Raw genomic sequence first — 25,076 nt, 5'->3', positions numbered from 1 at the left:
TATTTCATGAGGCGATGAAAAATGGCACGAGCTAGTCCCTTAATAGGCTCTGCCTCTCTGTGCCTGTGTAAAAACTGTGAAATACCCTTTTCCCTCTGTATCCCAGTACCACAAACACATCAGGTAGTTGTCATATTTTTGATAATTCCCTATCCAGAAATGCTGAAAAGGAAGCGAGGTCACTGACGTAATCGACTGCAATAATCAGGCGACTGTCGTGCGCGCAGCCTCAGAGAATATATAACTTTCAGGGCAAGCCTCATTATTTGCCTTCTCTTCACAGCAGTGTGCCCCTTTAATATTTCCAGGGTCTGTCTGTCTTCATATTGAGCCGCTTGAGAATGATGGATGAGGTTATTACAGTTGGATCCACTCGGGGCTCTCCTATATTGCAGTTTGTTTTCATCATTTCTAAACATACAACTGACTTTAGGTTTGTGCTCATATTTCCCCTCCCCTCCGGGTTGTGTGTCTGTGTTTTAAACACAGAGTAATTTTTGGCAAATAAGTCCTTCATTCGGTTATAATTTGGCGCTTTTCATAATGTCTCCTTTTTCAATATATTCAGCGTATGTGTAGCTTTGCTTTTCTAATGGAAGTAAATGGTATCTCAGAGTTGCAATCCCAAATATGCTTCTCTCCTTCCCCTTCCTTCCTCCCCTCCAAACCACCACCACACCTGCGAACCCCTCCGCCCCTACCCCCTGTGTCATGGGGGGGACGCCGCGTGAAGAGGAAGGGCCGTAGGGGCCAGTTGTTTTTAAATAAACTAAATCTGCTAACAGTTTTATAACCCTGACCTCGTAAAAAACTGGCTGCAGCTTTTGGTCAGCTCTCTCTTGATGGGGCGAGCAGAGTCGTTCCAAGCCTGGAATTCCCATTTGCCGCTGCGGAGCATGTCGGTGCGTCAGCTGGTGTGCCTGCGAGAGAGAGGGAAAAGGGAAAAGGGCGTATGATATATGATTGCTGTGTCACGATCCACATGTGATGAGCGTCCTCACAGGCGGGGAGCATCCAGGCTGCTCCCTCTATCTGGTGATTTCCCTGTTAAAGAAAAGTAAGGGAGAGGGGGGCAAGGGAGGGAGAAAGAGAGAGAAAGCAGAGGTGAGAGAGAGAGAGAGAGGGAGAGGGAGGAGAGAGGAGCGCTCAGACAATCAGTGTGTGTGTGTGTGTGTGTGTGTGTGTGAGTGAGAGAGAGAGAGAGAGAGAGGTAGAAACAAGAGGAGAGAGGAGCTGGCTGGGAAACAACAGTTGAACAACAAATCCAGTGTTGCATGCAGCCTCTCCGGATACCTCTGCTGTCTTTCTGCTGCCGGTCACTGAAGGTAAGACCATCAGGCTGGGTGTCACACCTCTGAATCTGCACTCCTACAGATTTGGGTGCATCCTGTTGTCTTTTTCTTATAACTCTGTGTGCTGCAACTGTAGTTAATCAAACTCTGTATCAGGCATGCCATCAAGGATCCAAGTATTCACTGCTATACCCTGGATTTGTTTCACGTGTGTGCATTTTTACGTAGCTGTATGTACATCACACATGGGCTCGCTCAAAGAGAGTTTGACTGACACTCCTGCTCACTTTTATTTTCTCTCCCCCTCCTCCTCCCTTCCTCTGTTGCACATCACTAAGCTCAGGTGTGCATTCCTGTTTTACTGCAGGTCGTTTCTACACCGTGTGAGTCCAGAAACTGCAAGTGGTTGTGATTAGGACGCAGTGTGACATGATTTGTAATAAGAGGAAACATGTTTGTGTTGGCGCCGGTGGATTTGCTAATCAGGCACTGACAGCGAGGCTGGATAGTGGGAACCCGCGTGGCTTGCGGGACGTTAATGAACATCGCTGTGCGTTGATAGTGAACATCTCCAGAGATGCATGAATATGTGTTTTACAGGTGTGTGCGTTCATGGCTGTAAGTGTATGATTGACTTGGCCTGTTATGTTGGACCCCGAGGCTGCTGGCTTATGCTAGAAGTACATGATGACAGATACAATAGACTCTGTGGTAGGTAGGAGGAGGAGGAGGAGGAGGAGGCGAGCTACCACTTTGATTTGACTGAGGAGGAGAGGCGTGTGTGCGTGTGTGTGAGAATGATAAAGGGAGAAGGTGTTTAAATGAAAAATGAAGTGGCTACAAAAGAGTGTGGGATAATGTGAGTGGGGTAGGAAAAGAAGCCCAAGTAGGAGGAAAGGGAAAAAAATCATCTGAGAAAGAAAGAGACGGGCAGAGCCAGGAGGAGGACACAATAAATAGGAGAAACAGAATGAAACTGAGATGTGTGAGAGAGGCTGAGAAAAGAAGGGCTGGAGGAGGTGAGAGTGAGAGAGCATGACACAAGACAGGGCGGAAAAAAGAAAGCGATTGAGACCGTGTGATGCAAACAGCCCTCCAGACATCGCCATCCACTTCCGGTGACACCAGATGAGAAACAGTTTGCGCGGTAACGAAAGAAGCGCCGCAGACTCTGAGAATCACCTCTGAACTGTTTGGGGAAGAGAAAAAGGCGAAGACAAGGAGTAGGAGGTGTGTTTGAAACACTGCACAGTCAGCCAGGTGCAGATAGACAGCAATGCTCTGGCAGAGCAGCGCACACTTGGTTTTGTGTCTCATGTTTCATATTCTCACACACACACACACGCACACACACACACACTGGGGCCCATTGTGAGTATATTTATTTGGACAGTGCTGAAGCTCCGATAGGCAGTTCACAATGTCTCACTGCCACAGGAATGTGCTTCTGACAAATGGATGCTCTACACGAACCTGAGGCTATCAAGGGGATCCTTAATACCAACCACCCAGACGAGCATGTGGCAGATATCTGCTGCCCAAAGAAACCCGGTCCAGAGTGATAAAACAAATGCGTCCATGACTCCTTTCGCTCCCTCTTTTTCAAAAAGGCCTTAGGCCCAGAGCTGCATTGAGGATCGATCTAGTTACATGCGCAGCTTTTTTAGCCCACAGCTCACCACAGCTTTTCTTTTCCCCCACTTCTTTCTGATACGGATGGAGAGAACAGCAGAGGAGATGGAGTAGGGATTTGAGGTGCATGCGTGTTGACTCAAGAAGATTAGGGGGTTCTGTTTTTATCAAAGCGGTCACCAAACAGCTCCAACACTCTGGTTAAATGAGAAGAAAAAGAAACTGGAGAATATTTACACAAATGCCTTCCCTGTGAATTCTCCAATCCCAGTGCCTCTTATTTCCCACTGTTTCTGAGAAGCCTAAATTGTAAAGCTAACATAAGATTAGCTCCAGCTCACACGGCCGCCTGTCATTGGCTGTACAGTGCTCTCAAATCCACACTGTTTGTCTTATCTTTACTTGGGGGGGGGATATATTTAGTGAGGAGCTTAGCTTTTAGGAGAGTGGCGCGTGGGGAGGGTAAGAGAGGGTGAATGTGTGTGTGTGTTTTAGACAGAGAGGAAGAGTAAGTTTGTGTGTGCGTTTTGAGAGCTGGCGTCAGTAGACAGTGGAAGAGCTTGGCACTCTGCATGCCAAACTGTGTGTGTGTTTGTGTGTGTGTGGTTGGACAGGTCTGTGGTTCTGTACACCCCCACCCCCCCTCATTTCACTGCAGTCAGGAATCTGCCCTTTAGTTTATTAAAAGCTGGTGAAACAATGGAGGGGGTGAGGTTGGGGATGAGGGCAGGTGGTGGTGGTGGTGAATAGAAAATCATGACGTAAACTCTGGGCATGATACCGAGCAGGAGCAGATCAGAAACGAGGGTGATGATGTAGCAGTAAATGTAGGAGAGAAGGCAAGATTGAGTTATTCATGACAGATCATAAAGCAACCTTTTCCCCCGCTCTACCTGTCACCTCGTCCTCACTCCATCTCCTCCATCGTCCTGTGATGCACCTGTTTTTCTCAGCAGGGCAGCGGGGGCTTAATACCCGAGCTCCCCACTGTGACTGCAGACAGGCCCATCACTGGACAACAACTGTGTACTCAGCTGCCGCCAGGCATAGGTGATAAAGCAGAGGATCCCTGAGAAGATCCAACTCCCCCTACCCAGCCCATGTGCCATCACACACCAACATCCCAGCAATGTTCAGAGCATAATAACACCCACGAGAATACCACATGACACAGCCCTTATGTACATATGTGAGGGTTTGTGTGTGTGAGATGAAAACCCATAAGTAAGGTGGGCAGGGGATATTTATACTTGCACCCCACTGCTAATCAGAAAACATGATAACAAGTATTGTGCAATTCTGTTCTACACAACATATGGCACGTACACTGGGGCGTCAGCGCAGTGTCACTTTTCATAACAGATTTTTGAGATAACGTAATTGTTTCACTTGTACCTCTTGAACAAAAGTTTTCATTATGACTTGTGTTTGTGTATCTTAGAGCAGTGGAAAACAGGGAAATCAGTTCTTGCTGTCACTGTCTGTGCGAACTGATCGATTGCTTGGTTTTACAAATGGTAAGAAAATATTGTTCACCACAGATACTCCAAAAGTAGTCAAAAATCTGAAGCTTTTCACAGATCTGGCCTGCCTGTATTTCAGACCCGTCATGATCTGTCTCTGTATCCCAGGTGAGCGTGGGGAGGCATCTTTCCCACAGTAGCCTTTAAGAGAGGCATCACAGTGTCTGCACTTCTGAAGCTTGGAATTATCTTCTCATAACTAGCTGAAGCCAAAACCTTTAGACCACACAAACTGTGGTGTGTAAGGAGGGGCTGTGTTTGTAGTAATGTGGTTTGGATTCCCACATATTATATATTTAACCCAGTTTGGATCTCTTTGCAGGTACAGGGCCCTTTTTAAAATTACCCACCCTTTGGCTATGATGCTAAAGTTATATAAAAAATGAAGGGGAATTTGTTTAATTAGATTTTTTCTATGACAGATGATATGTATTTTTATAAGCAATAAGCACAGATCTAGAGATAGGCCTGGAGTTACAGTGCAAATAATACATGCTGTGTAATAATTTCGTCTGCCTCTGGGGCTCCAGCTTTGGCACTCTTATTAGTTTCTGAGTACTGGGAATTTCACGTTGGTCAGTTAAAGAGGAAAGGAGATTGCTTTAGATTTGGAGGCCTTTGTGCCAAATTACTGAAGTTCCAATTTGTTTGAGTAAGACCCAAAGCAGTGGACGCACTCTACCGATACATTCAATTCACTTCCATGTTATTTATACAGCGCCAAATCACAACAACAGGTGCTTTATATTGTAAGGTAGACCCTACAATAATACATAGAGAGGAAAAACCCAACAATCATATGACCCCCCCCATGAGCAACAAAGGGAAGGAAAAACTCCCTTTTAACAGGAGGAAACCTCCGGCAGAACCAGGCTCAGGGTTGGGGCAGCCATCTGCCGCGAATCGTTGGGGTGAGATAGGTAAAGGATAAATAAAGGTAATGGATAAATGCCATTTACCTGGTATAGGCCAAAGAAGCGGGATGTTCACGAAGAATCTAAAGCTAAAACTATTAGCTTTTTGCTAAATGATTTTACAATCATTTCTTAGTAACTCACTGTCATCTCAGGTCTGTCAAGCTCTGAATTTCTCCACATGAATGATGTGAATGAATTTGTAAAAAGAATGTTATGTTTCATTAAAAGGGTTTAGAGCATGCTTCCTTACTTCACAAACCAAAGCGTACATTCATGACACTGCATTTTCACCTCACTCTAAGTACACCCCATGAACTCATGAGCTCGTAGAACCACCTTTAGCAGCAATAATGTGAAGTAATCCATTTCTACATAGCTTTATCAGACTCTCACATTGAATTCTGGCACACTCTTCTTTTCAATGTTGCTTCAGTTCATTGAGGTTTATGTGTATTTGTTTATACAAAAGTCTCTTAAGGTCCCGCCACAGCATTTCATTCGGGTTGAGGCGTATACACAGGCGTTCCATGGTTTACTCAGTGACTGTAAGGTGCCCAGGTCACGTGGCTGCAGAACAAACTCAAACCATCACCCCTCCACCACCATGCTTGGCATTTGGTATGAGATGTTTGTGCTGACCAAATGTAATGCTGTGCATCACGGCCAAACATCTCCACTTTAGTCTCATCTGTCCAAAGAACATTGTTCCAGAAGTCTCGTTTTTCATTCAGGTACAGCTTTGCAAACCTAAGCTGTGGTGCCATGTTCTCTACAGAGAGAAAAGAGGCTTTCTTCAGGCAACCTTTCCAAGTAAGCAATACACATTAAGTCTTTTTATAATCATAATTTTTGTAACTGTTAACGTTGGTAGTATAATATAAACTAAGTAGCCATTAAGTTTATATTTATATATATATTTACGCGTCAGCTGTACACATTAAAGGGTTAGTTCTAAGCAGTATATTCAACTTACTTGTGTAACTATCTTAATTAAGGTAACATATTAAACATTTTAATATGTTGTAACTGTACTTAGTTGAAAGTTCTGTCTTTATTAGTGGTGGTCTTAACTCAATATCTACATAAAAAAAACACCCCACAACTGTCACTCTATCCTTCTCCTTTTGTAATAATGCTACTCTGGACTACTTGTTTTTGCCTTAGACTTGGCAATATTGTGATAGCTAATTCAGCATATCTCCCCCATGTCCCTGGCTTCTGTAGAACACAACATACTTTCTCCTTCTTTGCTAGAACAGTACAAGTCTAACACTCTGAAGCAGCGGTCCAGCTGCTGCTTCCTGTAGTGTTACCTCATGCAGTGTTCCTATTCCACTAAGCTCTGAACATGGATTCCTGTCACGGATATCAGGACACAGGCTTTCAGTTAACAGAACTGAGAACCTGGATTTGTTAAAGTAAAATCAATCCGAGTGATGTATGTGATACACCAAATGGAAGTTATCCATGTGATGAGGATGAGGGATGAGGTGTTTTTTTTCCTGGAGGTTACGGGATTGGACCTGGTCTTGCAGCAATTTTTCTGCAACAATCATCAAAGGAGGTTGTTTACTTTAATTGAGGTGAAATTTCATGGGTAATTCAGAATTAATGACTTGTTGTATTGCTCACATAGCAGCACATTATAATGGAAGCAGTAAGGACCCAAGGTGACATAATGAGGTTGAATCCAGCACTCCTCCCAGAAATAATCATTTCTATCAGACATCAGACAGTACCGGTGCAACTGCTTGGTCTTGGGGATTAAAGAGAAAGATGTGATGGGAAAGGAACGATAGAGGCACTGGTTTTGGAAAAAGGAAAAGGTTCAGGTTTAAGTGGAACACCATGGGGATTTGTTTTTGTAATTATATCAGAAAGACAAGCTTGGTTGGACTTGATGATGGGGTTGATTCCAAACAATAGATCCAGGAAAGATATGGACCGTAACGGTCTCGGGTTTGCTGGTCATTATACTTGGATCGGTTGGGGGAATGGGGTGGACGGGGCAATAGAGCTTGTTTTTCTAAACTCTAAGATCTCTATAAATATGAGCTGGATAGGTGAGAGTATAAGGTACCTGGCATCTCACACATTAATAAGTTCTCAGTTTGTACATTCACAGTGCAGTAATGAACTCACTCAGCCAGATACAATCTCCATATATTATCCTGAAAGCCCCCATTATCTGAGTCAGCTGCCATTCATAGCTCTGTATTGATACGACCAGCTTTCAGAGTTTAAGCATGAGTTGCCAAAAGAGACAGTAATAATGATGTGTGGTCACCTTGCGGTAAGGGCACGTCCCTGCTTGCATAGCAATGATGTTAGAGGGAAGCTGCCTCAGATGGATACATAACAAGCAGACGACAGTCAATAGAAAGTCATCTCCCTGCTGCACATAAAAAGGTGGAAATGTCTGGCTAGCTCAACTAATTAGTAATCAGAGAGCGCAGAGCTGGCTGGAGACCAAAATTATGAGATTTGGGGTAAAATAAAGTTTGCTTGGCTTGTCCTGGTATTTACTAGGTGGTTCACTCCCGTCATTAACTTTGATTGTTTTTCTTCATGGTAAGGCCTGTTGTCTAACAAAAACACATGTTCTGAGAGGAAATTTTGATTTATGAGGAAACACTGCGGATGTTTTTCCTGTGAAAACACCTAAATACAGTTACATTGTCATGTTTGATCTGAGCTGATTCAACACATTTCCTTTAAAAAGTGGGCTAGGAGATGCTGCAATCACATACATATGTTCTGTTCTTTCATCCAAAACCAGACTGTCGTCCAGCTAAGGCAGCATCCAGCTGTCACTGAGCGCCAAAACTACAGGAGCCAGAAAATTCACAGATTGACTGCATGTGTACTTTTAATAGGCAATTTGAAAGGGAAAATCAGTTGAATCGTCAATAATTCATTGTTTAGTCAGTTGAGAGCAGGGAAACCATATTATCATAATTGAAGTTGATAATGACCATTTTATCCAGACATCTGTGTGTTTGAATACAGTAGATATTAAGCAGTATTCCAGTTCATTGTAGATCTGTCTCTCAGCCCCTGCTGAATGTAGGTCTGTAGTTTAAAGTCCTCTTAACTCTTTGTGTCCACTGGATTTTTAGGAAGGTATCTGACTTTTTAACTGCTATATGCGCTAATTTGTTTGCCACCTACTCACTAAGTTGCTATGCTTCTTTGAGCAAACGCTTTCCTGTTGCATTGATCATTTCAAGTGTTTTAGAAATACTGATTATAGAGGCTGGAAGAAAGGTCTAGTTAATTTTGTGAGTCCGCATTGCTTTGATTTTATAGGGCAGTTAGATCACATTCACTGTAAAATAAACCTGTTGATCACAAATTCAGCTGACATGCAGAAAACCTAAGAACTGTTTTACCACTTGAGTATTGGTTGTTTTCTGGGTCTCTGGGGATGTAATGAAGCTGTCATGTGTACTCTGTAGTGCGCACTGCACTGAAAGGGAATTTGGAGGCCACAGGGCATGCAAGGTGTGCACAGAGGCATAAGTGAGGGTAGTCTCGGGTAAAAAACGAGCCCGACAGCAAATTTTTGTCTCGTTGCCCCTTTGCTGCTTAATCTGGTCTTTAAACAGATCAGTTATCATAGTTTTGTATTTTCGAATTAGCCTTTATTTTGTATTATTTTCAGTTAGTTTCCAGAGTGGATTTTCTTGCTTCAGATTAGTTTATAAAATGTTTACTTTTAGTTTTTAATTAGCATCAGAGTTTAAGTCTAGTTTAGCTGTTACTGTATAAAAGGAAGATGTCAGAGGCAAGATTTGAGAAAATCTTTACAATTATTACAATAAAAACAGAATTTTTTGAAAGCAGTTGACTCTTTTGGACATTCAAAGTCTTGATAAACATGTCTATCAGTGTCATCAGGCAAGCTGTAATTAAAGGTTTACCAAACTAACAGACACTAAAGGATATTTCCTCTATATTTCTATTTTATTTTCATTTTCAAAGTTCACAAAATCATTACAGTTAGTGTTAGTGTAGTGTAATTTTTATTTTTTTTCATAATAGATATTTTTTCCACATCTAGTTTTATTCTACTTTTTGTAAGCTATATTCACATAGGTGGACGTAAATATGTAGATTATGTCGATCTAGTAAAAACAAGCCAACATCTGCTTCAATGTCCACTTTGGCTGATGCCTCTATTTTCCTCCCTGCTCTGTCTTATATAGGAACTGAATTGATTTCACTGTACACACTTGCTTGATTGTCAATGACTTGACTGTGTAATTTCTAAGACATGCACACTAATGATACTGATAGCGATACCAGCAGCAGAGACGGGGATAACAGTGTTCGTTGTAACGGTATGGCTGGCAAAGCTGGAAGTGCTGATGGGTGCTGGCTGTGTAAAGCAGCCTGTTGCATGAGCCGACTGCAATGTAAACCCTGCAGCACATGTTCGACAAGCCAACGAAACATCTCGGGGAATATTTATTTTAACAGGCCAAATGATACTTCTATTTCTCTCAAGAGGAATGTTAAGGTTAAATGATTCCCCCTTAGAAAGAAAAACACTGGGGTTGAACTAAAGGGGAGCTGAAGATGAAGAGATGGGGTAAAGGCTTCACCCGAACTAGATGCTTGGTTTTAGTTCAGATGAAGAAGTGAGTGCAAGATGGTGCAGTGTTGAAAAGAGATGTAATAAAAATGATAATAATAACAGAATTTCATGTATTCGTGTTTTGCGAAAGTATTTCCTCTGTTCATATTATAACACATTTAGTGCAACTGACCTGTTGGGAAAGTTATCTTGAAATGTAGTAGGTCACAAATTGCTAGATATAGATTTAAAACAGAAGACTATAAGTAATTTAGTCATGTGCCAAATGCATTGCTTCAAAGTAATAAAACAGAAAAGTTCTCTACAGGCTGAAGATGTTTCCTTAGGTTTGATCATTTTACTAGCAGTACCGACAGCTTGCTGCAAATTATTGCAAATTGTTTCTGGTGATTAAGGACCCTGGAATGTACTTCATTCCATCCTTGGTCAATAGCGACTTCTTGGCTTTCAATATATTACCTCCCCTGCTGGTACTCCTTTTCATGCTTTGGAGAGGCAAAGCGTGAAATGGACACGATGGACCGGCATGTCTGTTACACGTTTTGCCAAGATATTGGGTTGAACTGTGACTCGGCTAAAGCAACTCAAATTGTGCATATTGTATGAGGAAGGCAACTGGATGCATAGAAGGCTCAGGTGGGTGATTAGCACTCAGATGTTTTAATGCACACTCACAAAAACACTAATGCATTAAAGTTACATTTTCATTTTCTAATGTAATGTAACTCCATTTCATGTCTAGTTATGTGACTAAAAGCAATTGACTGAAGAGTTAGTTACAACTTGTCTTGACTTAAAATTTCAATAATTTCCAAGTATTATCAAAGTACTATTCAAATAGGTTACATTTCGCAAACTTTTTAAGTAGACAATATCACTTAATAACTACTTGTACTCATCATATGTCAAGAGGTGTCCACACAGGAAGCAACAACCAGCAACATAGCAACCTCAGATCATAGAGAGCGATTAGGTCATCTTACCATTTAAACATTTACACTGTCACAAGTGACGGTGAGGGAAATAAATGCCAGCAGCATGAAGTAGGCTAGTCATTTATGCTCAAACGTTAAACTCTTCTCAACTTCAAGGATTAAAGCACCTACCAGTGACAATGAATAATACCACTGATTGACATATGACAGAGTGGAAAATACATCAGTGGGGTTATATAGTTGTCCCTGAAAAGAAATGCATATTCATTTAGTTGAGGAGTAATAAGAAACAGAGTATTCATCTGACCTATCCCTTTATATGACCTGGAATTTTTCTAACCATTGCAAGCAGCATCAGACTGCTGATATTTTCTTCTCATCCCGAAGCAACTGAACAATGAATGTGTAAAAGACACATTTTTCCACAGCAACACTAACGAGCACCTACATTTACAAAGCCATGATTTACACTCAACTTTTAATTGTACCTGTGTTTTGAATAACCACTTAAGCATAAATACAGCTCTTGCGACTCCATGTGTAACGACTTCATCGTAAACCTTTAGCACACAAGTATAAATCAGGTTGAAGTATTTAGAATTATCACAAAGTATGAATTTATAGGTAGCTGGTGATAATAGATAGATAGATAATAGATAGATAGATAATAATGGTTAATAAACTTTAACACAGCTATTTTGCTCCTTTCTCTCTCACCCAACAATGCACTTAATTCACAACACATTTCAGCATACCTGCCGCAGCCAGAACCAGGCTCACTTTTAACAAAAACCCTATTGTCAGAAGGACTATAAAACTATGAAGTTGAAAAAAAGAATAACCTAAATAAATGTGAAAATATGCAGAGAGCTTGCAGTCATGAGAGGGCTTGTTGGGAAAGTGAATTGTTTTAATGAAAAAGTCATTCCTGGGGAGAGGAAAAGGCCCGGCTGCGGGCTGTTTGTGCATGGCTTAAGTTTCTCTTCTGTAATAAAAGCACAAGGACTTATGTGTCTACATGTGTGTGCCGTGTGTGGGCGTACTGGGTTGAGCGTGGAATAAAGGAGACAAAGTAGACGGCCAGTTTCTTGAGACGCACACACTCAAATAATTAATCTCAAAAACTGGCAAAAAAAAAAAACTGTGTCTGGAGATAGCTTCATCCACTACACACGAATTGTAGCAGTTGGAACAGTTTGACTTGTGGACAAAACATAGAACAGCCACACGCAATATTGCTGCTTTTTCTGGTCTTTATCTCTTCATGTTTCCATTGATGCAGTTATGTTTGTGTTCTGCTTCCAGACCCTGATGGATTAAGGCAGCAGGGGATGGAGCAGCCTGCCCAAGAAACCCTCCTACTACCTAAAGCTTGCTGAATTTGAACCTATAGTGAGCTGACAGGAACAAAGCAGAGTCAAAGATAATCTCCTTTTGTGCAGCCCTGTGACAGAACAGACTGTGTAAGGAGGAGGAAGAAAAGGAACTACGTTACACGTTGGACATCCCGTGAGGATCGAGAGCCTCAGGGTGGCCCGATCATGAAACCTTCCATCTCTGGGGGCTCCCCCTCTGGTCTTCTGCTGGTTCTAATGTGCTGCCCCCTCCTGGGCTTGGTCCATTCTGCCAGCAGCAGCAACAAGGCCAGCGATAACGGACACGCACACCTGGGAGATGCTGACCCAGACCGCTGCATGAGGCATCACTTTGTGGAGACCATCACGCACCCAATTTATAAATGCAACTCCAAGGTAAATACACCTACCAACACACTAAAAGCCAACCTTTTTATATGAAATTAGATAGTTGTCAATGTTTGTTATGTGACTTTTCTTTTGTTTGATGTATTAAATGTTTATTGTTGCCAGTGTTTAAATGGAGTGCAATATAACTTCAAAAAAGGAGACCATCCCCGAGTCTCTCAGTTCCCTCTGTCAGCCGGTGGTGTGATTTCTATGTGAACGATGTGATTGAGATTTTCCACAAAAACCCAAAGGATGTGACGATTATTCTACACCCCGCGTACCTCAGTGCCTGCCTTCTAGTGCAAGTGTCAAGAGCAGAAAACAACAGCTTAGAACATAAGTCAACTAATAAGACTTAGACTTAGAGCTTTTTATTGTCATTGTGCAGTTTCTTATAAATAAAAAAATAAAAAAAATAATAAATAGAATAGAATAAAAAGCAGTGTATATGTATACATATGTGTGTATACATAATGTATACATAATAAGCACTGTCATACACTGCAGGATGGAGTAAACATCAGGCTAGCTAGCTACCTGGTGTTGGTATCAAGTTGTCCATGTTAGCTGATGAGCTGAAATTAGCCAGAACACAGTTTTATTTAAGTTGGATTGCCTGGCCAAGTGGAAATTTGACCATCAGGGGAAACTGTGGTGGACTTCAGGATGTTTGGTTTTCAGAGTCATGGCCAAAGTGCAAACAGCAGGGTTTGCTAATTAATCTAATACCTTAGCTGGACATTTTAAAATTACTTTATCTGCTAGTGTTACCAAAACTGAGTATGGCTAATCATATCTTGCTTGTCAGTGAAAATCATATCTGAATGAAAATGCTAGTTGGTTAGCTTGCCCAGCTAAAGTCATCGTTGATTATAAAGTGTCACATGGTGCTGATTTTAGTAAATCATGCAATGGCACAAATATCTATGAGTAATATTTACTTTATACAAAATATGGTTTTCTTTTCAACATGGAGGTGGTTAGCAAGCTATCTGCAATTTAGCTTTGATGTCTTTATGTTGATACCCAGTATTTATACCGGTCTCCTGGTTTCTGTTCAAGATACAAGAAATACAGCACAAACAACAGAACAACATTTTTTTACAGGACAGTGTTGACTGGCTAAAGTACAAGCTGAGCATGAACCTGAGCTATAGCCTACTGATCACCTGGGTGGAGGTGTCAGTAATAACAGTGGTTTTCTAAGGTTGCACAGAGCTCCTTAAGGTAATGGGCCATTTGCTTCAAATCAAGCCCCTGAGCCTAAGAATAATACTCAGCAATGACTTAAGAGCCATTTTTCTCACAAATTCCGTTCTTTCTACTAGTATTGCTCATTTCCCCTTGAAAGCCTTTCTCCATTTGACCATTCTATTGTATCATTCTTTCCTTTGCTCTCTTAATCTCCATCTCTCTTTTAGAAGAGTCACATAGGAGTGTGTGTGTGTGTGTGTGTGTGTGTGTGTGTGTGTTGGTGGTTCTGGAGATGGGCCACGCTGCAGACATATTCTGCACCTCAGCTGGGGCTCAGGTTTGGCTGAAGCTATCGCGTCGCTGTTAGCCTGCTCGCTCGTGCGACGCCAGGTGCTAAAGAGAGGGAGAGAGAGAGATGGGGTGAGGAAAGAAGAAGAAAAGTGGAGAGCCAGTGATTAAACAATGGTGTGGTGTGTCTCCTGACAACTTAAAGACAGCCACTTGACGTAAAGAGACTGATGATCCCATTGAGTAGCACCAAACATGTGAATGCTATTGTGGGAAGGTGCTGTCGATTTTCCCTCTTTCCTTTTGTTGCGCACCAGTGCAGTTGCTTGTCTAGCGTGAGTGATCTGGTCTTTGGTCTTTTTATAATATTCTGACTCTGAGTGCATCAAGCAGGTGGCCAAACCGCAACTCGGCTCAGGCGAGGCAGGGCTGAACACACACTCAGCATGAGCTTGGCTTTCTATTACAGCGCACAGAGCGCTGAGTGGAAGCCTGACTGAGCAACTGTTTTACACCTCAGGCCTGATTTAGACTTCTGTGGTGAATCTTTGTAGCGCCTACGATGTAACCTACGTAAGTGGCTGACTTTGTTGCCGGCTTTTATGCTTGTGCTGGTGCGTTATGTGCTAGTTAGCATGTGGTCGTGTCCTTTGTTTTATATGCGGTGCCAGCGGATAGAAACCAATAAAACGATGGGATTTTTTCCCTCCTGGGCCTTCACACTGTTGTGTTCTTTTTTGTTGTTTGCTTCTTTTCTGGGGTAAACTATATTGGTTCCTCGAGTCTTTCCACTTTCACATTCCCTCGATCCCTTTAGATCCCTGGATCTAAAGTTTTTGGCTGTGTACAGTACTGTTCAAAAAGTTTGAGCCAGCTGTCATTTCTTTATATTTTGATTCTGCAAAGCCAGATTTGCCTGTTCTTTTAAAGTGGTCTTGAGTGATGGGTCTTCAGGTTGTCTGAAGGTGTTTCAAAGCTTTTCTTTGAACATTTTCAGTCCAGTCCTTGTACCTGACCATTTTCAGAGGATTTTCACTTTTAATTCTAAAAGTGTTACAAAAGTCATTTAACAAAGTCATTTAACAAAGGGATGCAATTTTAAAAGTATCTTCTGTCACTTTATTTTGTCTTTTGTCACATAGTTTGATAGACATAAAATAGTAGTAGTAGGCGATTTGGAAAGAGCTGTTAGCTGAAAACTTGTTGGCATATCTCATCATGTTGTGCATTGTGCCCTGAAATATTTAGAGGAAACTGGGGGACAAAAGAAGAAGTGTCAGACTTAAAAATATACAGCAGATGAACAGTATCTAAAAGGCCCGTTCTTAAGAAACAGATAAAAATCCAGTAAAAAAAAAAAACTGACACAAGAGTGACCTGAGTGATGCATCTGGCACTCCAGTTGATCCAACTTCAGTTTGATGACCATCAAGAAGGCAAGAAGGAAGGGAAACAGGGAAAATATACTAATAATAACTTTATTTATATAGAACTTTTTAAAACACAGTTACAAAGGACTTCATAGTTTGGATAAAAATGCATTAAAGTTAAGTGCACATGTTCAACCATGCAAGCACACAGTCGATTACCCAGTCACTTTCATCCCTGCATACACAGTCCTATACACACATAGCAGAAGAACAAAAGGCCACAAATAGATGGCAAAAGATTAAGTAGAAGCTTAACTATAGAAATGAGATTGCAGCAGATGTTTGAAACAAACCCCAGATTCAGCCAACCTGAGCTACAACCACAAAATCGTGATTACCACAAGCTTTAAAATAAGAGCAACAGTTAGGAGACCCCGATCAGATGAGGTTGGCTGCAGTTATGATGTCTCAGTAGCTCTGCTTTATACGCAGGAGGCCGGTCATGAGGGGCTTTATATGTTGTTAGTAACATTCTTAAATGGATTCTGAATGCCGGCTAGTTTTTGTTTTGTTGCATTATGTACCAACTGAAGACGGGCTGAGGAGGCTGAGAAATGCACGTGAAAAGTGAGCAGCAATAATCAAGACAGAAGAAAATTGTGTGTGTACAAGAAGTTCCACATTATTTGGAGGCAATTATGGTTTGATTTTTCAAATGTATCTTAAATGAAAGAAACAAGACTGGATGATGTATGCCAGATTACACATGAACTGGACTAAAAACTCAGTGGCACCAGGTCTTATAGAGATGGATCATCACAGGACTTGTATGAACAAGAGAGGGGGACAACAGCGAATGTCTACAGCCATCTGTAAAACATGTCCTGGCCTGGGGCCAGTAGTGTTGGGGATCTTGTCAACAGTGATGGAATTATGAACGCAGAAAAGTACAGTTAGATTTTGATCTGCCATGCAGTAACATCTGGAAAGACTCTGATAGGCAACAGCTTAATATTTCAGCATGACAATGATCCCAGACACAGCCAGCACAGTAATAGCATATCTGGATAGAAAAACACACAATGAGACACTATCAGTCATGGACTGGCCTCCCCAGAGCCCAGGCCTCAACATTATTGAAGCAGTGTGGGATCATCTTGACAGAAAACAGAACAAAAGGCAGAAACATCCAAAGAACAGTGTTGACTGACCTTCAAAAAGCCAGAAAAACGATTCCTTAAATAAAATAACGAAAGCTTTAAAGGTGGTCATAAAAGTGGTCATACAAAACACTGACTTTGTGTGTTTTTGCCTTCTATACTCTGTGTATTGTTACACATTTTCCCTGTTTTCCTAGGAACAAAGAAATTTGGGGCAGCTCAAGCTCAAGTAGTACTGTATGACTAGAAAAAGAGCAGCTGCCGACGAATCTCTGCTGTCTGCAGCTCAGGTGTTGAGTAATATTCTGGTAGCAATCTCCTCCATTGTAAATTTGAACTTACACCATCGCTATGCTAATTCCACAAATAAAGTTGAGTTTACAGGGTGCGAAGAGCACAACTCAGCCAGTGGAAGCAGTTGTATAATGTCCTCTGTGGATCTGAGGGGAGAAGAAAAACAAACCCGGGGATTTCATTATGGTTATCCTGGCACTGCGCAGCGTGCAAAGAAATAGGATTGGGTTTGTTTTTGAACGACTTTCCTGCTTAGATGCTAACGCAACTCTTGTCTGAGCATCTGTCTCAACTTATTAGCAAAAAACATGATGAAAGCACACAGGTGAGATCCGCAGTGTGTGGTTTCCTGTCAGTGCTGAACTGCTGCTTTCTTGGGTTAATGTAAGTAACATCAGCAGTTGTGACCTGTTTCACCGGAGCTAAACAAAATCATCGAAACAGCAAAATTCATAGCAGCCATTTTGGAATAAAACAGTAGATAAACACAGCTGCTGCTAATGACATTAATGAAAGCTGTGCTGTGTTTAGGTACAGAGCTTTGATCAGTGTGATCAGGAACACCTGCACTTATGCTTGAAATGCACTTTGCATTTTTCTTCACGTCTTAGCTTCACTTAAACTTTAGTCTGCTAAAGATATTTTAATTGTGAAGGGAAAAAACAATAGTTCACACACTGATGTGGTTATTTATTGTACTTTTTTGTGCACAAACATAAAAATTGTACTGTTTTGTTTTTTCGCAGTGCAGTAAAAATGAGTCAAAAATTGTTCAAGATGTTGATGTTTTTTCTTCCCTCTTTGTTCTCTGCTTATTTTCGCCCCTGCTGGGTTTTTGGTGTTGATGTGTGAGTATTAGAGCAGGGCGATATGACCAAAAATATTTATCACGATATACATTTGAAAATTTGCGATAACGATATAACTGACGATATAATTGACACTAGACAAAATACTTTACAACTCCACAACTTTATTAGTGCAAAAAACCCCATCAATGTATTTTCACTTAAACAAGCAGCTGTTTTTTATGTGCATTAAAGTTATATAAAAATGTAACAGTGCAAATTCCTTGCTGACAGTTTAACCAAAAGGCATTTCCAGTGGAAATTGGCCGACATATCCTCAGCATAACCATGTAGAATATCCACAAAACTTAAAAAGAGGTTATACACACACAATACAGTAGGGATGGGTATCGAAACCGGTTCTTGTTGAGAACCGGTTCCCACTGTTTCAATTCCTTGGAATCGTTTGCCATTTTGCAAACGATTCCCTTATCGATTCCAGTCGCCTCGAATGACGCCACCACGCTATGGAGGCGTCGGAGGGTACCTGGCAGGAAACACGGCGCCTAAGTGGCTCAAACGCTTAAAAGTTTGTTTATACTTTACAAGAACGAATGACAACAGGGCAACTTGCAATACTTGCAAAGTAGATATTTCATTAAGGGAGGAAACACTACAAATATGCAAAAGCATTCGCTCACAAAACCGCCCGGACTCGTGAATCTCAACCCAGCAGCAGCAGCGGTAACGTTTGCACGTCATCTCCGTTAACGCGGCAGGTAAATAATCAACTAACAGTGCATATTATGTTAGCGCGATCTGCCTTATTACAAAACCTGCCATTACTGTGCATTTAGGTGACCATGATGAGACAAACAGACAGAGTCTGGCTGGCGCCGCTGGCAGTTGTCGCTGCAGTCTACCGGTAGCGTCTCTTTTCAGGCCTGAATGTCGAGCAGTGACTAGTTTGTGGTCAAACCTTGCAGCCATTTGCCACAGCAGATGGTAAGTGAATGTGTTTAATTGTAGGCAGGGACATTACTGGATATTCTTGTGTAATTGCTACAGAATAATTTATGTTATACTTTGTTATTGCTACAGAAGAATATTTATTTTGTGACACCCCATTGAAGAGCCGTAGGCTGTGGATCTCTTAAGATCTCACTGTTGGGTTTGTAAGGCCATGTTACTCCTAAATTTCTATCTTGTTGAAAGAGAAAATATAAAACAGTTCTAAGCTAATTGACCTTAGTGTTCTCCTTTTTAAAAACAAGAATCGATAAGAGAATCGATAAAGAATCGAATCGTTAAACAGAATCGAAAATGGAATCGGAATCGTTAAAATCTTATCAATACCCATCCCTACAATACAGTAATATTATGTTGAAGCACAGTACGTATCACTCCGCGAGGCTCCTGCCTACAGTAGCCGTAATGCTCCGACAATCCATCAAGCGGTGCGGCTTCGTAACTTAGCAAAGTCGTACTGAAACATTTGACAGATTTTCGAGCGCCGTGTACCACATAAAACCGTTTCGAGGTCAGTAAACACAACCAGAATTCATACATAAGGCACACGGGATTATAAGGGGCACTGACGATTTTCAGAAAAATCAAAGGATTGATTTTAAGTGTGCCGTATTTTCCAAACAACACGGTAATAACGACGGCCCGCTAGCATGCTCTACAAAAAATAGTGCTTTGTTGTGTATCTGACGGACGAAAGCTAAACCAGTTCCACACCACTGAAGTTGCAGCATTTTTACAAACCAATTCTGGTTCATCCGTTTCATTTAACAATCCACTTTCGCTCTTCTCATTCTGCATCGCTGCCATGTGCGTATGTAAACATAGGCGCTGCGCATGCGCGTTTTACCCATATTCTATCGCGATATTTAATTTTCCTATCGTTGCCCAAAATTACACCGGTATTACCGTGAACGGTATGATATAGCCCAGCCCTAGTGAGTATACTGTCATTATACTGTACATTGTCATTTATGTGACACTAAACCAACTATAGGGTCCAGTTATTCAAAGAAATGTCCAAAGCCATCTGAAAAATGGATTTATCAGAAATTGCCTTTGATTTGTGTTCAAAAACACAAAACACACTTACCAGTTATTACCAGTGTAAAACTAGTTCTTCACCTTGAGTTTTATTTAAGCCTGTAAAGCCCTAAAATTTCCAGAAAATTCCTTTCTTTCAAACTAGTGTTTGTCGACCCTTCAGACGAATTTGCATGTATGAGATTTAATTTGTATGATTTTTGCTACGTCCAGGATTTCTGTGCAATTTATTTTTCATAGTTTGTTTATCTTAAACCAACAAAAACATATAAGGGGGTTAGAGTTCTTAAAAACTGATGCATCAAATCTGATATACTTGGCATTACAGGGTTAATTATAATTTTAATCCCATTAAAAAACAAAATTTCAAGGTTAAAAACTGATTTTTTTATAATTAGGGTTCCAACTAACTATTACTTCTGCTCCTGATTAATCAATGTGTTGTTCAGTAAATAAAATATCAGAGCACAGAAGATACTGAGGTGACCTCAGACTATAAAATCAAGCAAAAGCTTTCATATGAGAAACTGAACTGAATGTGTTGTTTCACCAAAACGTTTAACATGCAGTGAGTTCTTTGGTGATGTGTGTGTTGTGTGAACAAGTGCTGTGCAAGTAAACCAAAAAAATAATGGTGACAATGATCAGTCAAAACAAATAATCTGGAGGTCAGCGAGCAGCTGAGTCCGTAGGCTCAAATTGTATATCTGCAGATGAGCAACCCAGGTGTCAGCCATTACTCCCAGGGAGCCATTCCACACGTCCAAGCAACGACAAAAAACAGGAAGTGGATCTAGAGACCTTCTAAAGGCCAAGATGTTACTTCAGCCTGTAAAACAAAATATATTAAATGAATGAAAAAAATATTCTTGCTGTAAGAGACTACAGTAAGCAAACATGCCTTACTGCATGCCTTAGCCCCCCTCCCCCATCCCCCATCCCACACATATAGACAAAAAAAAGGAAATATTTCACGTCCCATACATCTGAATGGATCAGTCACACAAGCTATTCATTTGACGACAGCACAGATTACTGTGTTGACTCTCTGGATTTTGTCTTTAGGACATATGGGACTTCCTCACGGGAATCACAAATATTTCAGTGCAGGGTTGCAGAAAAGTCATCCTTTATTTTTGAGTATCTTAGTTCTTAACGTAATCACATCTGTCTAAACTTGGACACCAACACTGCTGCGGTTTTAATGCTTTCATTTTGAATTTTTTGTTAATAATTACTTTTATTTTAAGTACTGTAAGTACATTGTTAACTAACAGATCCACGTGCATTTAGCAACCCCGGCTCAAATAAAGTCTAATGCTGCTCAGTTTTAGTCTGAAAATCCAAGCAGTGACTTTTTTAAGTAAAACAGCAGCTGTTGTTGGAAACACTGAAGTAATTTCAGCCAAAATAAGCACCATTATTCCTAATTACAAAAGTACTTGAGTTTAGAGCATAAAACCTCAAATTCAAATTAAAAACTGCCAATAAAAACACCAAAGTAGGAAAAAAGGCTAATCAGTTAAAGTTTTTCTATAAAAAGTAACCACAGCGCCTGTCACTAAAACACAACAGACCGATGAATGCAAGGTTCATGTCATATTGGAGTTTTCATGATTAATCACAGCTAACTTTTCATCATGAGAATTCAAGAATTTAACATAATTCTTTAAAAAAATTATTACACAGATAACACGCATCCAGCTCCAGTACTTTTGCACTCCACCTTCAGTTTTTAACTATCGTGTTCTATTTAATTTTATTCAGTTTTATTTTATTTCTTTATATAGCACCAAATTACAACAACAATCAGTTCGATGTGCTTTATATTTGCACTGATGACATTTCTCCTATATGTATGGAATTACATGTATATAACGCTCATCGGACCAGGGGCATGTCCAGAGGGGGCCACAAGGTGGTACAAGCCCTTTTGAAAATATATAATACTTGTATATTATATAATATTAAATAATTATATAAATAATAAATACAAAGCTAGTCTTGTATTTAGTAATATTTAATCATTTATAATATAGTTCAAAGGAAATTTACAGTTTGTTGCAAAATTATATACTACTACTACCGCAAATACAATTAATAACAATAATAATAATAAATAATAATAATAATAATACTAGGGAAAATGATACTGACATGTTGCATCTAAAATAATAATTTTTTTTTTTTTTGTATTAAAAGAACAATCCCTCCGACAGCAGTATATTGTCACTAGATTCTGTTATTAGTGATGTTTTATTTTGCAGAAAAAACTGATAAAGGTGCAAATTAATAAAAAAGTATACTCTACATCTTGAAAATTTGCAACTAACTTTTTAAATAAGTTTCCTTTGGGAAAGTTTTGAGTTATCAGAATCTCCTCCAATAACCTTTTCTTGAAATTGAACCTCTAAATGTTCCTCAAGGAACCTCCAAAGTGAACAAAGTTGCTTGAATGAGCCCATGACGACTGCTTAGTAATGGTTTATATCACTTTATATCGCTTTTAACAGGAAGAGACCTCCAAATAACCAGGCTCAGAGAGGGGTGGCCATCAGCCGTCACCTATGAGAATGGAAATATACAGAAGTACAAACTGAGTCGTTGAAAATGGTGTACGTTCACCCGATAATAGTTCATTATGGCACTTGAACAGTGCTGTGTCAGTACTGAAGCTAGCATAGGTTTGTTTAATGTAGCGGCTCATGAGTAACAGGAGGAGCAGGAAAGGTGCAGACAGAGAGGAGGCCAAAGTTTGATAGCCTGATCCTCTGCCAGGACAAAAACAAATGGTCTTAAAGTGGCGACAACACTCTTGATATGTGTGTGTGTGTGTGTGTGTGTGTGTGTGTGTGTGTGGCCCCAGACAGGACTTTATCAAAGTGGGTACACGGGTGGCGACACACAGCAGCTGGCAGAAGGACATGACACAGGAGTCAGTTTAGGGAGGCGACAGGAATGCAGTGACCTACAGAGGAATGCCGGTCGGACGGTCACAACACTAACCAGGCTGGTGCTGTGTATGTGCGTGTGAGTGTGTGTGTGCTGATTGGTTAAACTGGGGAAAGGTTTCATATGCTGGCTTTGTTCCCTCTAAACAACACAGAAAAAATGTGGCCAACCTCTTTCAAATGTGTGACCCTGAGCTGCAGCAGGTGTAGGAGTGTGTGACTGCTCTTACAGCTTTCTCTCATTTTGCAGGTGCAAGGCCGAGGCTGACAGGATTTCAAGACAAACACACACACACACACACAGAGCCCAAACATCCTTTTACTCCCCTTAAAGAGCCTGAAGGTCAACAAAAAATGCTTATCTGTATTTTTCATAACGTCGCCTTTTCCCTTACGTCTTTCTTCCAGATGGTGTTGCTGGCGCGCTGCGAGGGCCACTGCAGCCACACGACCCGCTCCGACCCCCTCATCTCATTCAGCTCAGTGCTCAAACAGCCCTTCAAGAGCACCTGCTCCTGCTGCCGGCCGCACACCTCCAAGCTGAAGGCGGTGAGGCTGCGCTGCACTGGCGGGACTCGCATTACGGCCACTTACAGATACATCCTCGCCTGCAACTGCGAGGAGTGCAGCTGAGCCGACAGCAGCACCCTCCCAGACCCTCAAGACTCTCAAGAGCCGGCATTTTTCTTGGCCACAGACCTTCCTCTCAAGCTGTCCAAAGCATTTTGGTTGATTATTGGATCAGAAAATGGCCCCAGAGATGCTGGTTGTTAACTTGTGAGTGATAGTTTGGAGCAGTCAGATCAGCCTCACGTGGGCCTTAAAATTGACCTACAGCCCTTGGGACTCAGACAGAACATACTATACCCTCTCTATTATGTGCATTCAATCAGTACAAACAATGCAAAGCATATTTCTTCAGCTCACAAGGCCAGACACCACAAACTGCAGCTCCCAGGAGCCTGCTGGAGACCCTCCTCGCTGCAGAGACACACTGCACTCATTATAAGCCTCCGTAATTCATAACACACACGCTCAAGAACCACAGAATGAGAGCTCATTGCAAATATCTGTAACAGCCTTCTCCCAGCTCCATAAAAAAAAGAAAAAAAGAAAAAAAGCGTTTGACGACTAAACAAAATGCCTCGTTAAAAAGCAGCATGGGAAAGGACGAGCGGGTCTGCATGAGCCCTGACATGTGCTGGATCTACAGTGGAGCACCTGCGCCGTGCTTACTCACCCAGTAACATTTTACACACTCCCTGCAGACTTTCATCTAGCTGTGTAAAACATGACTGATGCTGACAGGAGAGCTCATCGAATGAACAGTAAAAAAAAAAAAAAAAGTAGCATAAGAGGAGCCCAGAGGATGCAAGAAGACCACTGATGAAGCTTTTAGCAGCCTCCGGGTCAGCGGCGTGGACTGTCAATAGACTGCCGAGGGTATCAGTGCTCATTTAAAGTATAACCTGTTCTACTTGGATCTTTGTGATGTTCATGTTGACGTTATTGTAACTGCCGCTACTATCACGCCGGATTGATTAAACTTGCCGCTATTGCCTGTAACGTATTGTTAGTAATGACATGTCCTGTGTCCAACATGATGAATACAGAACTTCGCACTCACTATTCATGCTCTGTGTGTGCATTTGTGAATGTGTGTGTGTGTGTGCCGCAGGCTCATTTGCAAAACTTGTGGTCACTTTATTTGAATTGGAAAAACTGTGTTCAAATTGAGCTTTTTCCATCATTAAGGCTTCAGTTTTTCTCAAACCACAAAGAATTAAGAGCTCACGTTTAGAATTTGAGCTGAAATAATGGGTGGTTTGGGGGTTTTTTGGAAGCAAAGAAAGACCATGGTAGTTTGAATTTTAAATGTTCCTTTCTAAATGCATAGCAGTTATCTTCACTGCTTTGGAGTATGCTAATTTATGTCATACATGTTAATTTAAATCCTGTGTGTCTGGCATATACAGCAGGACGTTCTTTCTTTCTTCTTGTTTTGGCTGCTCCCTTTAGAGGGTCACTCCAGCAGATCATCTGCCTTCATTCTATCCCTGCATCCTCCTCCGTCACACCAACCCTCTGCATGTCCTCCTTCTTTACGACCATCTTCTCCATCTTCAACATCCTTTGTCCAATATAAAGTATCTACCATCCCTTCTCTGCACATTTCCAAACCATTTTAATCTCACCCATCTAACTCTGCCTCCTGAGTTGTCCCTCCGATGTACTCATTTTCTAATCTTGTCTATCTTGATCATTCCTAATAAAAATCATAACATCTTCACCTCCTCCACCTGCAACTGAGGCTATC

General features: G+C 41.2%; 1 protein-coding gene across 1 annotated transcript; it reads left to right on the top strand.

Moving 5' to 3' along the window:
• The first annotated feature begins 1,134 nt into the window (after positions 1–1,134).
• Positions 1,135–24,388, top strand: LOC116311183 (norrin cystine knot growth factor NDP). Its single transcript, XM_031728224.2, has 3 exons — positions 1,135–1,325; positions 12,205–12,650; positions 23,168–24,388. The coding sequence occupies exons 2-3, from the start codon at positions 12,441–12,443 to the stop codon at positions 23,390–23,392; spliced, it is 435 nt and encodes a 144-aa protein (XP_031584084.1). The 5' UTR covers positions 1,135–1,325; positions 12,205–12,440; the 3' UTR covers positions 23,393–24,388.
• Positions 24,389–25,076: the final 688 nt, after the last annotated feature.

This window comes from Oreochromis aureus, linkage group 16 (assembly GCF_013358895.1).
Source record: "Oreochromis aureus strain Israel breed Guangdong linkage group 16, ZZ_aureus, whole genome shotgun sequence".
In the NCBI taxonomy this organism is placed as follows: Eukaryota; Metazoa; Chordata; class Actinopteri; order Cichliformes; family Cichlidae; genus Oreochromis; species Oreochromis aureus.
The sequence above is the reverse complement of the archived record's forward strand: the minus strand, read 5'-3'. Positions and strand labels throughout refer to the sequence as shown.